At 54.2% G+C, this 13,241-nt stretch overlaps 2 protein-coding genes across 3 annotated transcripts; one reads left to right on the top strand and one right to left on the bottom strand.

Annotated features, from left to right (window-relative positions):
- Nucleotides 1-49: 49 nt before the first annotated feature.
- LOC146434077 (nuclear speckle splicing regulatory protein 1-like) lies at nt 50-4,240 on the bottom strand. The gene has a single exon (XM_085068385.1). The coding sequence runs from the start codon at nt 1,977-1,979 to the stop codon at nt 771-773; it is 1,209 nt and encodes a 402-aa protein (XP_084924511.1). The 5' UTR covers nt 1,980-4,240; the 3' UTR covers nt 50-770.
- Nucleotides 4,241-6,020: 1,780 nt separating this feature from the next.
- On the top strand, nt 6,021-12,643 carry UAP1 (UDP-N-acetylglucosamine pyrophosphorylase 1). Of its 2 annotated transcripts, XM_085068381.1 has the most exons (10): nt 6,021-6,329; nt 6,412-6,616; nt 6,834-7,009; nt 7,274-7,446; nt 8,511-8,704; nt 9,075-9,218; nt 9,639-9,827; nt 10,266-10,313; nt 11,764-11,830; nt 12,075-12,643. In XM_085068381.1, exons 1-10 carry the CDS (start codon nt 6,026-6,028, stop codon nt 12,165-12,167), a joined length of 1,593 nt encoding a protein of 530 aa, XP_084924507.1. In that variant the 5' UTR covers nt 6,021-6,025; the 3' UTR covers nt 12,168-12,643. The 2 variants fall into 2 exon arrangements, with proteins under 2 accessions (XP_084924507.1, XP_084924508.1); XM_085068382.1 differs by lacking the exon at nt 10,266-10,313.
- Nucleotides 12,644-13,241: the final 598 nt, after the last annotated feature.

Here is a 13,241-nt window from a genome sequence, read left to right as displayed (position 1 = left end):
TGGCGTTATCAGGCCTGGGTCATTGGCAGAGACCTTGATGGCCCATCAGTGGAGATAGCCCCCAGATGGCGTTATCAGGCCTGGGTCATTGGCAGAGACCTTGATGGCCCATCAGTGGAGATAGCCCCCAGATGGTGTTATCAGGCCTGGGTCATTGGCAGAGACCTTGATGGCCCATCAGCGGAGATAGCCCCCAGAGGTTGTTATCAGGGCTGAGTTATGCTGAAAATAAAGACCACTGCCCCATCTGTTTTTAACAGCTTATCAAAATGGCAATGGAATACATACATTTGGTTACACCTCCCATGTAACCTAAGACAACAGCCCAGGTGTTTGTGGCCAGCCCAGGCACATCAATCCTCCTTCTCGATGTAAAGTTTGGTGCTGACCCAGGCTATCTGCCAGATACTGGTCCCGTGCTGACATCACCGTCTCCTCATTGCTCCTTTTGGTAAATTTGCTTATGCTCTCTCTCAGGTGCTTTGCTTGTTCTTTCTGCGCTTTGTCCCCTTCTATTCCAGCTTTATGTTTCTGCACAGACAAAACTCCAGAGCTGGAGCTTCTCTTCTCATCCACCTCTGTCTTTTCCCTTTCTCCCTTTCCCTAGATCAGTCTCTCCATCTTTGTCTAAAGATGTAGGAGTACTTCCCCTCTTCTCTCTATACTTCTTTTCATCACATCTATATTTCTATCTCCTCTCCTTTGCATGATCTTCTCTTTCTCTGTATTTTTCTGCTGTTTACTTCTCTCTGTTATTATATCTGTCTTTATCATTTCTTGTTCTTTCTTTCTCTCATTCCTTCTCTGAGTCCTTTTCTCTCTCCTTTGCCCTCCTCCATTCTCTGCCATGTCCTTCCCTCTCCTTTCTTCCCCCTTTGTTCATCATCTTGATCTTCCCTCCTCCTGTAGTGATCTTCATTAGTGTGATCCCCATGCCTGTGTTGCTCTTCTCTTTCCCTTTGGTGATGCTTTTCATGGGTCCTACTTCTCTCATAATCCTCTTCCCAGTATAGTTCATCATTTCCCCTTCTGCTTGGCCTACTCTCTCCCCTCTTTGCAGGATGACTTGTTTGGGCTTTGGTGCATGACTCTTTCTCCACACTGGAGGAGCTTGGTGACCTGGAATGCCTCTGGCTTTTGTGAGGTTTAGCTTCCTCTTCACTGCTCACAGAGCTCCCCCTTTTTTTCTTTTTCAAATATGCTTTACTGTGTTTGTGTCTCTTGTCATCATCACTACTATGAGTTCCTGTGTTGGTATCAGCATCTGGATTATTCTCTTTCTTAAAGGGCTTTAATCTTTGTCTTTCCAATGGGCATTTGTTCCTCTTGTTGAGTTCATCCTGACTGTCAGGTTTTTCTTCCTTTATCCTGGCTTCACGGAAACTGCATTTAGACATCTCTTCTTCCCCCACACTCTGGTTTAAAAGATGTCTGTAGAATCCACTGAGATCCCTCTGTTTGGTCACATCCTGGTATGCCTTGAGAGTTGATTCTCTTCTTTCTCTCTCCTCCTCCTCAGCTGTTTCTTGCATCTTCTTCTTATAGGCTGAAGTCACAAAAGCCTCTTTGTGTGCTTCTCCTCCTTCCATTTCATGCTCTTTCTGAATTTTTCTTTCCATTCTTCTTTCTTGTACCTTCTTTCTAATCTGAGCTGCTTTGAGGATATTATGGATGTATCTGGGCTTTTTGTCATCACTTCCAGCTAACATTTTGGCACTGCTTTCTTTCTTCTTCTGCTGCATTTCGTCATAAATACTGTAATATTCATACACTGTAGCATCTTCTTCTAAAGCCTTCTGAATCTCCAGTTTAGTCTGTTTCATTGCTTGTTTTTTCAGTGCTTCTTTCTGAAGACTTTCCCCAACAGTTGGCTCTTCATCTGACTCATCTGCAAATACTGAGAGCATCTTTGAGACGAGATTTTTCTGTGGCAATTTTTTGGGCAAAATAAGCCCATATTGGTTGCCCAGCGCTGCCATCTTGTCCGGCAGCCGCCAAACAAACCAGAAACCCGTGAGTTCGACTGTCCCCTCCAATGCCCAGAGAGCAAGTGTCAGCTAGGAGCTGTGCTCAGCCTTTTCTGCTGGCCCAAGTCTCCTGGGATCTCTGCCCCTCTGAGACAAAACCCTCAGATAGGAGAGGTGCAGCCAGGTACTCCTCTCCCCCACCATGGGTACATCTTTATCTCTCTTAAGTACTGATCGTTAGTGTCTCTTAGCAACAGATGGGACAAAATTCCCTAAGTGAAAGAAAATAAAAGGAAAAAGAAAAATCCTAACCTCCAACACTGTCCTTGCAGTGAAGCACCTTTTAGTGTCTGGGAGGAATTGAATGATTAGCTGGGTGAGGGTTTTTCCTATGTGAAGAGCAATGTTTAAAGTATGGTTGGGTCTTGGCTGACCTCCTCAGCCCTGCATAACTGCTGTCCCTGTGGGTTGAGCCAGGGGTCAAAGCACTTTGGTCCAGATATGCCCATGTTGAATGTCACCGTGTCAGCAGCATGGAGCTGGCAGGAGCAGACCCCAGAGCTCCTGCCCTGCTGAGTGCCAGCCTGGGTGGGACCACAGGGAGCTCCCCTGGGTGCAGGTCTGTCACCCACAGCAGTACTGAGAAAGGGAGATGCTGGGGTGCAGGTATGGAACAGAAATTATGTTTTAAGTTCTCACATGCATTTGTCTAGGACTCTGAGCTGCTCTGTCATCTTTCAAGCATATCTCTTTTTCAATCAGAATTATGCTTTGGATTTTCAACTAAGGATAGAGCTGTGCCAGGATTGATCTTTAGACAGAAGCTATAGCCTGTTCCTGCAGCACGGCAGCTCTTCCACCAGAGCGGGGCTGGGGTTTTGTTCAGCTTATTTCACAGAAGCTAAATAAATCCTCAAGATGCAAATTTCTGCTACCAGATATTTTTCTCCAGTTTTTCATTGACCAGGCCTGAACACTGAGCTGGGCAAAACTCCCAAAGCTGCTTTTCTTTATATTCCTCCTGGCAAGAGTTGAAGATGTTCATCTCTGTCCTCTCACTGGATCCACCCTTCTGCAGGCTGTGGGGTACAGGGAGGTTTAGAAGCATTTTATTGTTATTCCTCACCCTCTGCCTTCAAAGACTTTTTCTATCAAGATGAAACTCACTCTGGTGTCTCAGAGACGTGTTGGTGTCAATATAAGTTTTAGCCCTGCTAAAACCTATGAGTTCCTTAACTCTAGATTGTATCTGAAGTGTGCATTTTGATTCAATCCAAGGCATCTGTCATGGTGTGTCTGGGACGGGCCTGGCTTTCCACACCTCCACATTACTGCCTGCTTGAGGTGCAGAAGTGTTGAGGCTTTCCACTCAGATGCTTGCTGGGTTTCCTGGTCTGTGCTGCTCCCTCCCAATAACCCTCAGAGTAGCACCGACCTATGTAATCCTATCCTAGTTATAGGGTGACTGGTGTTCAAATCACTGGCCAAAGCACAAGTCAGCTCCAATCTTAGCTGTATTCCTAATTTTATTCTCACTGGTCTTCAACCTCATAACAACATAGCCTGAGCACCGTGTTGCACCCGGGTTTTTTCCAGAGGGTTTAGTACACGTCCTCCTGCTGTGCCAGATCCCATAACCACGTGCCTCCCTTCGGGTTAGATGTCAACTGTTGTATCCCGTCATGCACCGTTGCTGAGCAGATGTGTGCTTGATACAGGTGATTAATAAACGATGCTTCAGTACAAAGTGGTTGTGCAGTGTGCTGTTCTTGTGTGACACTGAAATGTCATGGAGCTGAGTGAGTTCTCAGTCACCAAGCACCAGAACCTTGGTCTGGGGGGACAGGGCTGTGAGCCAGCCATGGCAGTGTTGGTATTTGTGCTTGGCACCAATGGCTGTCAGAACTCCTCTGCCCCTGTTCTAATTCCCAATAAAGCATTCAGTGTGCAGAGTACAATTCTTACCCCACAGGCATCCCTAGGGGGGAGAAGACAGGTTCAGCCCCTCGACTGATCCCAGCAGTTATGATGGATTCTTCCCTAGCTTTTCCCCCATTCTTCACTTACTTTTATACTATTTGTTTAGGCAGAGCTTGAGTGACTCTAGTCACGCATACCTTTGTTACTGATGGGCATAAAATTAAAAGCCAAGTGGACAACAATACAGTAAAAATAATATGGAGTGCCCACCCAGTTAGGGGTGATTGTGCCTTGGAGCTGTGGGAGGGAGGGATATGTTAATATTATTATTAGGCTTTAATGAAGCAAGTTTATCTAAGTGTGTTGGTTTGAAAACAAACCAGTGGGAGATCACAAGTCAAGATTGAAATTAAAAATAAGTGAAATAATACAAGGAAAAGCACTGACAAAGTCAGATACAACGTAACACCCTGTTAGGGTGGTAGTAGCAGTCCAACTGAAGTAGTCCAGTTGAAGTGGTGATCCTGTGAAGGTCTAGTCTCCAGCTGAAGATCCAGTGGTAGCTCTGGTCCTCTGGGAACCCAGTAGACAGGGCTCCCTCAGGCAGTTCCAGGGCCAGGTTATATCCACGTGGGAACACCTGGTTCCTCCCTCCTCGGCAGAGCATCCCACAATGGGATGAGATAAGTCCATGAGTCACACGGTGGGTCCCTGATGGCCCATTGCCTGTCATGCGGGGTGGGTCATTAGCAGCTGGTAACAGCTAACGGATGGCCCATTGCCTGTCATCCGGAGTGGGTCATTAGCAGGTGATAGCAGCTAACGGCCCACAGCTGGTGGTAATAGAATACTTAACTACATCTATATTGCAACGTAGGACACTAAGGAGAGGGATTTCGTGACAGTTGGCTCAGCAAAGGGACATCTTCTGCTATCTTCCCTGTTAGGCTGTTTTTCAGCTACACAGTACCATTGAGTTCCCCCTCCCCGAAAGGATTTCCACACAGCCTGGCCACAGTGTTGCCACTCTGCTTCCCCACTCCATTCTATCCCCCTTGGCAGGTGTGTGTGTATGGGGAATCATCGTGGAATAGGTTTCAAGTCATGCCAACCGCATTGCATCCAGGGAGTACTAACTGTGATTTACCTTATAATTGTTGTACTAAGATAACTATTCACTTTCCTCTAAATACCCCCGGTTACCTGTCCACAGCGTCCCCAGGCATCCTCCCCCATACCCACCCGCTGGTGTGGCTGCAAACCCCAGTGGGAGCACCGGGGTGACCTCTGCCCGGCCAGGCCACCCCACCCCATGTCCGCTGGCGGTCACTCGGGGCCCGGCTTCCTGCGGCAGCCCCGCTTACTCAGGCCCCATAGGGGCGCGTTCCGCTCGGGCGCTGGCGTAAGGCTTTCCTGAGTGATGACATCCCCAGGCAAAGCGCCTGGTGACGCAGGGAGCTCCCCGGGAGATGCTGCGGGTTGCACAACGCCCCGCGGCCGCTGCCGGGAAGGGACGCGTGGGCCGAGGCGGCGGCGGGTGAGCAGTTTTTTGGCTGCAGCCCGCTCTGACGCTCCCCCGGGGCAGCCGTCACGGCACCGAGCCTGCCGGGGCTCGAGAGGCGTTTGGGCACATGGTGTGGCTGCTGGGGGTGTCCTGTGCCGGGCTAGGATTGAACCCGATGATCCTGCGGGTCCCTCCCGACTCGGGATGTTGTGTCATTCCGGGATACCGCGCGGCCCCTGATGACGGCACGCGGGGTGTCTAATGGCTGCTGACGCCGCCAGTCTGCGGGGCGCGGCTGGGCAGCTCCGTGCGGGCTCCTCCCTCCCCGGGCCCTGTCCGGCGCTGTCCCGGGCGGCTCTGGGGGCTTTTCCCTGCTCTCCCACCGCCCCGAGCCCGCCGGGGCCGCGCGCTGACGTGGCTCGCGTTGCCATGGCAGCCCCCGGCGCGCGCGCCCCCGCCGGCTCCGCAGCAGCCGCTCCGATTGGCGGCGGCACAGCAAGGGAGGCGGGACGTCCCGGCCCCTCCCCCGGCGCTCATTGGGCAGGCGGTGCGCACCACGTGGCGCGGGGCGCGGCCATTGGCGGGCGGGGGCTATAAAGGGGCGGGGGGGCGGTGGCTCCGCACGGCGGGCGGGATGGAGGCGGTGGCGGCTGAGGGGGATGCGGCGGTGGCCGAGCTGCGGGAGCGGCTGGCGGCGGGCGGGCAGGACCATGTGCTGCGCTTCTGGCCCGAGCTGGACGATGCGGCCCGCCGGGCGCTGGCGGACGAGCTGCTCCACATGGACGTGGCCGAGATCAACCGCTTCTTCCGCCGCGCCCGCGGGGACGCCGGCGGGGCGGCGGCGGCGGAGCTGGACGCGCGCATGGAGCCGGTGCCGCGGGACGTGCTGGGCAGCGCCTCCCGCGACCGCGGGCTGGTGCCGCGCTGGGAGAGCCGCGGTAGGTGCCGGGGGCGGCGGGGCTCGGCGCGGAGCCGGCGCGGTGCCGGTGCGGCGGGCCCCACGCGTGTCTGCTCTCCCAGGGCTGGCGGAGATCGCGGCGAGCCGCGTGGCCGTGCTGCTGCTGGCCGGCGGGCAGGGCACCCGCCTCGGCGTCCCCTACCCCAAGGGCATGTGCGACGTGGGGCTGCCCTCCCGAAAGACCCTCTTCCACCTCCAGGCCCAGCGCCTGCGGCGGCTGCAACAGCTGGCGGAGGAGCAGCATGGCACTCCGTGCCACATCCCCTGGTGAGCCCCGGCTCCGGGGGACAGTGCCCGCGGGGGTGGCCTCGGGGGCACAGGGTACGGGGGTAGGGGTAGCTAGGTAGGACACTAGGTTGGGGTAGCCGTGTTGGCTGTCAGCAGCCCGAAATACTCTGGATTGGCTGCTCCCCGCATTTGGGATGAGGGATGTGAGACCCTGCCTCTCTTTCCTGCTCATGGGGCGTCTTCTGCTCTTCGACAGGTACATCATGACAAGTGGCCGCACTATGGAGTCCACCAAGGAGTTCTTTCGGAAGCATCGGTATTTTGGCTTGAAGAAGGAGAATGTCATCTTCTTCCAGCAGGGCATGCTGCCTGCCCTGGGATTCGATGGGAAAATCCTGCTGGAGGAGAAGGGCAAGATTGCTATGGCACCAGGTTGGTGGCCAAAGCTGGCAGGAGAGGTAGCAGGGGTGAGACGTGGTGCTGAGTGAGGACCAGCTTTTGGAGCTGCAGCCTTCAGTGTGACATGGCCCATGTCTGACTCAGGCTGGGAGGTGTCTGTCTTGGCAGGGGAGGACCAGGGTGGGGTATGGCTGGGCTGATGACCCTCCACATCAGCCCATGGGAAGGAGGATGAGTGTGGGTGGCTGACAGGAGAGCTGGTCACTGCTGCAGCCCCAACGTTTGTTTGCTCTGCAGATGGCAACGGGGGCCTGTACCGGGCGCTGGGCTCACACGGCATCATGGATGACATGGAGCGGAGGGGCGTGCAGAGTGTCCATGTCTACTGCGTGGACAACATCCTGGTGAAGGTGGCTGACCCCAGGTTCATTGGGTTCTGCTTGGAGAAGGGAGCAGACTGTGGGGCCAAGGTATGGTTTTGGGACAGGCTGGCACGGCGTCTGCAGGACCAGGTGTGGTCTGTCCTGCTCCTTGCCTGGCTTCCCTGACTTTTCACCCTTCATTTGCTGGCTTGCCTCAGCCAGGAAGGATAGCTAAGAATCCAGAGCTCACTGGTGAAATAATACATACATGGTGCTAGAGTCCTACCTGCCCCTCATGTAGTCCTGCCTGCTCCTGGCATCACTGAACCCTGCCTGGCACGACTCTTTTGCCTTGCACAGGAATGTGGCACTGACAGGCTCAAGCTCAGAGGTTTCCTGGGGCAAAGAGGTTGCCTGGGAGCCCTGTAGCTGCCTGGCTCACACCCGGATGCTGGGCAGCTCTTTCCCGGGTGGCTGTGGGCAGACAGGATCCTTGCCATAGGCTGCCAGCTGTCCACAGCCCCATGTCTTGTGGATAGGACATTGCACACTCAGAGCTTTACTTAAAGACTGGCTTGACAGCCAGAGGTTTTGTTTGCATTGGGCTTGGCTCTGGCAAACAGGTGAGAGGACTTACTGGCCTTGAAGCTTTCAGAGAGCAAGCTGAGAAAGGGAATGCAGTTTTTCCTCCTGGCCTGCATGAGAGAAAGAAGAAATAAACCTTAGCATGCAGAAAGGAGAAAGCCTGTGTCCCTGCATGCCACCCCTCTGTGGTATTAGTGAGGGGTAGGGATTTGCTGGGGTATCCTGTGCTCAGATGGAGGTGTATGAGCTGTGAAGAGGAGGAAGGTCAGGGCCATGGCTCTGCTGAGCCAGCAACTTTTTGGTTATGCACAGCAAGCTGGCTAAAAATATCCATGCCTGCTGCCAGATGTATGCTGGCTTTGTGCCAGACCCTGCCTGCACCCTCTGGGTGTCTGTCACCTTGTCACCCAGCCCTGCTATCTTAGCCTCCTCTAGTCCCCATTGCTAGAAGCACCTGGGAGAGGAGGGCTCCAGCATCCCTATCCCAGCACAGGAGAAAGCCTTGTCAGTCCCCAGTAGATACAAGGGAGTGTGTTTGAAGTGCAGGGCTTTGGGCATCTTTCCCTGATGGTGCTTCCCTCGGGCAGGTGGTGGAGAAGACCAACCCCACGGAGCCGGTGGGCGTGGTGTGCCGGGTGGATGGTGTGTACCAGGTGGTGGAGTACAGCGAGATCTCCCTGGCCACTGCCCAGAAACGGGGCGCGGATGGGCGGCTGCTCTTCAACGCGGGCAACATCGCCAATCACTACTTCACCACTGCCTTCCTGAAAGATGTGGTCAAGTAAGGGCCGGCTGGGGTGCCAGATGAGGAATATTGGTGCTGAGCAGAGCTGGCTGTGCCTTGCTTTCTGCTGGTTGAGATCCAGGCATGCTGGGATAAGGCCCCCCGATGTCTGGCCCCTGCATGCCTAGCCTGATCCCCACCTCTCTGCACAGTCCCTTTCTTGGGATAAGGTTTTTCCTGGCCATATCTGGATGCTGCTTCCAGAGTGCAGGCATGTGGGGCCGTCTCTCCTGGCTGCCATGGGATGAGCAGCCTGTGCCTTGGGGCAGCTGGGGTCAGAGCAGAGTGGCTGTGCTGCCACAGCAGTGTCTGAGCTGGGGACATGGCTTGCTCAGGCAAGTGACATCCCTTTCTTGGTGTGTTGCAGCACTTACGAACCACAGCTGCAGCACCATGTGGCTGAGAAGAAGATCCCACATGTGGACATCACTACAGGGCAGCTAATCCAACCTGAGAAGCCCAATGGGATTAAGATGGAAAAGTTCGTCTTTGACATCTTCCAGTTTTCCAAGTATGTCCTTTGCTCTCTGTTCCAACCGACTGTTGGCTCTCCCTGGGGCAGCTCTGAGAGCTCTGGGGTTGTGCCAGGGCATGCCCACTGGCAATGCCCCAGGATCAGGATAGGATGCCAGCTGCCATGTCTCCAACAGCAGTGGATGGTTGTGCTTGGAGATGAGCAGGGACATGAGCAGCTGGAGGGATGGGTGCTGTGTGCCTCTCGCTTGGCTGAGCCCTGCTCCTGGGCCAGAGGAACATCTGCTGACCCCACAGCCCAGGCCCTCCCTTCCCTCCTGCGTGGCTGTGAAAACAGCCTGTGGGTGTGGGCCAAGGAGGGCTGTGGGCCCAGCTCAGCCACCCTGGCAGGGGAGAAGCCAAAGTGATGAAGCAACCACAGTTTCCAGCCCTGACCCTCCCATGCTGTTCCCCCCAGGAAGTTCGTGGTGTACGAGGTGCTGCGTGAGGACGAGTTCTCTCCCCTGAAGAATGCAGATAGCCAGAATGGCAAAGACAACCCCACCACAGCCCGCCATGCCTTGATGTCCCTGCACCACTGCTGGGTTCTCAATGCAGGGGGGCACTTTGTGGATGAAAATGGCACACGCATCCCTGCCATCCCGCGGTGAGTTGCTTCTCCTGTCACTCCTGCATCCTTTTTGGGCTGGATATCAGGCACAAGGCAATCCCAGCACTGACAACAGTGTCACTGAAGTGACCAGTTATAGCTCCCCTCTCCTGGGTAGCCTGTAGCACAGAGCTGGGTGCAGGCTGTGTGGTGGCAACAGGAGTGGTGGTCCCTCAGTCAGCAGCAGCTTTCCTTCTCAATTCAACACCTGTGAACTGAGTCCAGCCAGTCCATTGCACAGCCAAGGTTGCCTCTGCAGGGAGGAGGTGGCGTCCTAAAGCCACTGCACACCAGCAGATCCATGCAGCAGCCAGGCTGCATCAAGGCATCTCAACCACAAGACCTCCCGGTGCCCTCTTTGGAGACCAGCAAACCCCAGACTCGTTTTGCTCTGTTTTTTCTCCCCCTTGCTAACCCTTGTTTATTCCTGTGTAGCATCACAAACGGAGGGTCAGCTGCCAGCCCAGCAGATGTCACCAACAAGTAACTATCCATGTCCCAAGTGCATGGTGGCGGGGCTGTGCTTAGGGACTAACAGGCTGCAGGCAGAGCAGTGTGCCAGGCTAACAGGGCCAGGGGGCTTGGGGCCGCATGCTGGCGGTGGGGCATGTCACCACTGGGCACGGTGGGTGCCGCTTCTCATGGTGGCAGGTGTAGGCAGATCTGCTCTCTGCTGGGCTCCTTTCTGCAGGGAGAGCTGGTGGGGATGACTGGATGGGGCTCATGCCGCTGGTACAGACGCACACAGCCCCCACAGGCCACCCCAAAGGCAGGCGGGATGCTGTTGGGAAACCCTGGCAGGTCCTTTGATGACACTCCCCTGTTTGTCACAGCACAGTTGGGACCAGTCCTGGCTGGTCCCAGAGCTGGAGACAGCTGCCATCTCCCAATGTCCACCAGGCATCCAGGCAGACCGAAACAGGATTAAAAACATGAAGTAAACGTCAGGCAGGCTTTGATGTAGCATGTGTGAATCTGAGTGCTGCAGCTAGCTGGGCTTTGCGTGACTCTTGAGTTTGGAAGATCCAGACTGTGACACCAGGGAAAGCCCCTGGCTCAGTGCTTGAAAGTTTACGGGAATACATGGGGAAGCTTTAACTCCTCTGTTAGCAGCAGCATGTTCTGTAGGCACAGAGGTGCTGGGACTTAGAGCTGGTGAGTGGAAATGACTCACAGACTAAGCAATCTTTTTACTTCCCCCTCTTTGAGAAGCTGTATCTTCAGGTACTTTCTGGTGGAATACAGCTGTTTATTTCTGTTTTAATTCCAGACTCCAGGTGTTTTCAGGCTTATGACTAGGCCATCGCACTAGTTACAATGTAGGAGAAAGGATGCACCTTGTCCAGCATTTACCCTTTGTTACCAGTTAATGTCAATTTTTTTTTGACAACTATCTTGAATCCATCTCCAAGGCAAACACAGGTGTGGGTTAGGACAGGTGAGTTTTATTTACTCACACCTGGGACAGGAGGGTGCTGAATGAGTGCACAGCAGCAGGAAGGAGCCTCGACAAAATCTCTTGTGTCCAGAAGGGAAGGTGCTGTGTGAGTGCATCTCACATCACCCCATGGGTGCAGGGGGAGGAGGAGGAGGAAGGGGTGACTAGTTTCCATGCAGTATCAAAAATAGCAGGGCTGGGGCCACAGGCATTGCTGTAGTTACCCACATGGAAAGGCATCATGAAAGCCCCATCTAAAGCTCTTTTCCCTTTCAGTCACTGCTGGTATCTAAACTTTGGCTCACACCTCTATGGAGAGCATGCAAGGCTTCACTAACCTGGGGCAGCTGGGAGCTGGCAGGGTCTGCATGGGCCAGCAGCTGCCAGGGCTCAGACAGCCCCCAACCCTCTGCCTGGCCTCAGCAGATCTTGGGCCCCATCTGTGTCCCCCGTGGGATGTACCTAACTCTCCTGACTTTATATTTTTCTCTGCAGCTTGAAGGATGCAAATGACGTGCCAGTCCAGTGTGAAATTTCTCCCCTTGTGTCCTATGGAGGAGAAGTGAGTACTGGCTCTGCAGAGCTCAGGGGGCCCTTGCAGATGGAGCAGGCAGGCAGGTTGTGGGGCTTGTAGGGCACACATGTGAGGGGATAAGCCACAAAAGTGTGACTAATACACGGGGGTGCTTTCTGGGGTGGTGCCCCCCAAGCTGCCAGCACAGGAGGGAAGCAGAGCCACCTGTGAGCAGCTCAGTGGAGCAGATGATGTGTAGTGTGTTCCTAACGAGCCCCTTTCATTCCTGTAGGGTCTGGAAAAATATGTGAAGGACCGAGAGTTTCGCACACCTCTGATCATTGACGAGGATGGGATCCACGAGCTGGTGAAGAATGGGATGTAGTGGTGGTGTGGTGCCCAGGCAGGGCTGCCCATCCCACCAGGAACTCGGACACATGAAGGTTTATAGCTGGGACTAGTAGGCACTGGTCCTGCTCACTCTGGCCCTGTGCAGTGGAGCATTTAACCCACTCGGTTCTCGGCACGTTGTACACTTCTATTTATATTTTAATTTAAAAACCAAACATTTTACGGATTCCCCACCACAAAGCACAGCTGTGGTGTTGCTCTTTGCAGTCCAGGCTGTGGGCATTTATTTTTAAACATGTATATAGTACTAGTCATTGCACATGCGAAGAGGATTTTTATGGTACGGGGTTGGGGATTCAATTCAATCTTGAATTTTTATTTTTCTTAAATCTACATTGCTATTTTTTTTTAGTAGGGTCCTTATCGTTGACCATGTCCTCCCTTTTGGTCATCCTTTGTATATTGCACAACTGGAAGCACCCAAATAAACTGAGTCCCTCCTCTTTGTCATTTGGTGGTGTTTGAGTGACAATGACTTTCCACAAAGAGGCTCACGGAGCAGAGAGACAACTGCATCATGCCAAGTGCTCTGCCCAGCGCAGCAAGGGTGGCTGCAGATAGGTACTCTGGCCTGCAGTGCTTATTTGGGGTGTTCCTGGAGGGAGCAGAGAGTTGCACTTACCTCTTACATTTCTGCAAACAGTGGCAAGCCTTGAGCAGGTAGGTAGGAACAGGCAGCAGTGTTGCACTGCTGGAGGGCGCAGGGTGAAACCAGCCTGCCACGGAGCCCTCCAGCAGTGCCATGTGCTCTCTGCTTTTCCTGGAGGGGCTCTTTGGCTCCTGCAAGAGCCCACTGCCAGGGAGTGTGGTGTCCTGATTCCCTCGGGCAGAGCAGCAGTGCTGCCTCCTCTCCTATCTGGGAAGAAGAATAGAGGTTGGCCAGCTGCTCTACTGATCCAGATGCGGTCACAGCTTCCCACTGCCCCGTGGCTGCCTGGGGAGGGATTTTCACTTGCAGGACAGGGAGTGAGATGCAAACCACTCCCTCTGGGGGAAGTCTCCAGGTCCCCCAAGAGCAAAGGTGGCTGCTGGGCATCCCAGGCTCAGC

This window comes from Lichenostomus cassidix, chromosome 8, assembly GCF_008360975.1.
Source record: "Lichenostomus cassidix isolate B80296 chromosome 8, HeHo_3.0, whole genome shotgun sequence".
In the NCBI taxonomy this organism is placed as follows: Eukaryota; Metazoa; Chordata; class Aves; order Passeriformes; family Meliphagidae; genus Lichenostomus; species Lichenostomus cassidix.
Note: the sequence above shows the minus strand (reverse complement) of the source record. Positions and strands in the feature narration are given on the sequence as shown.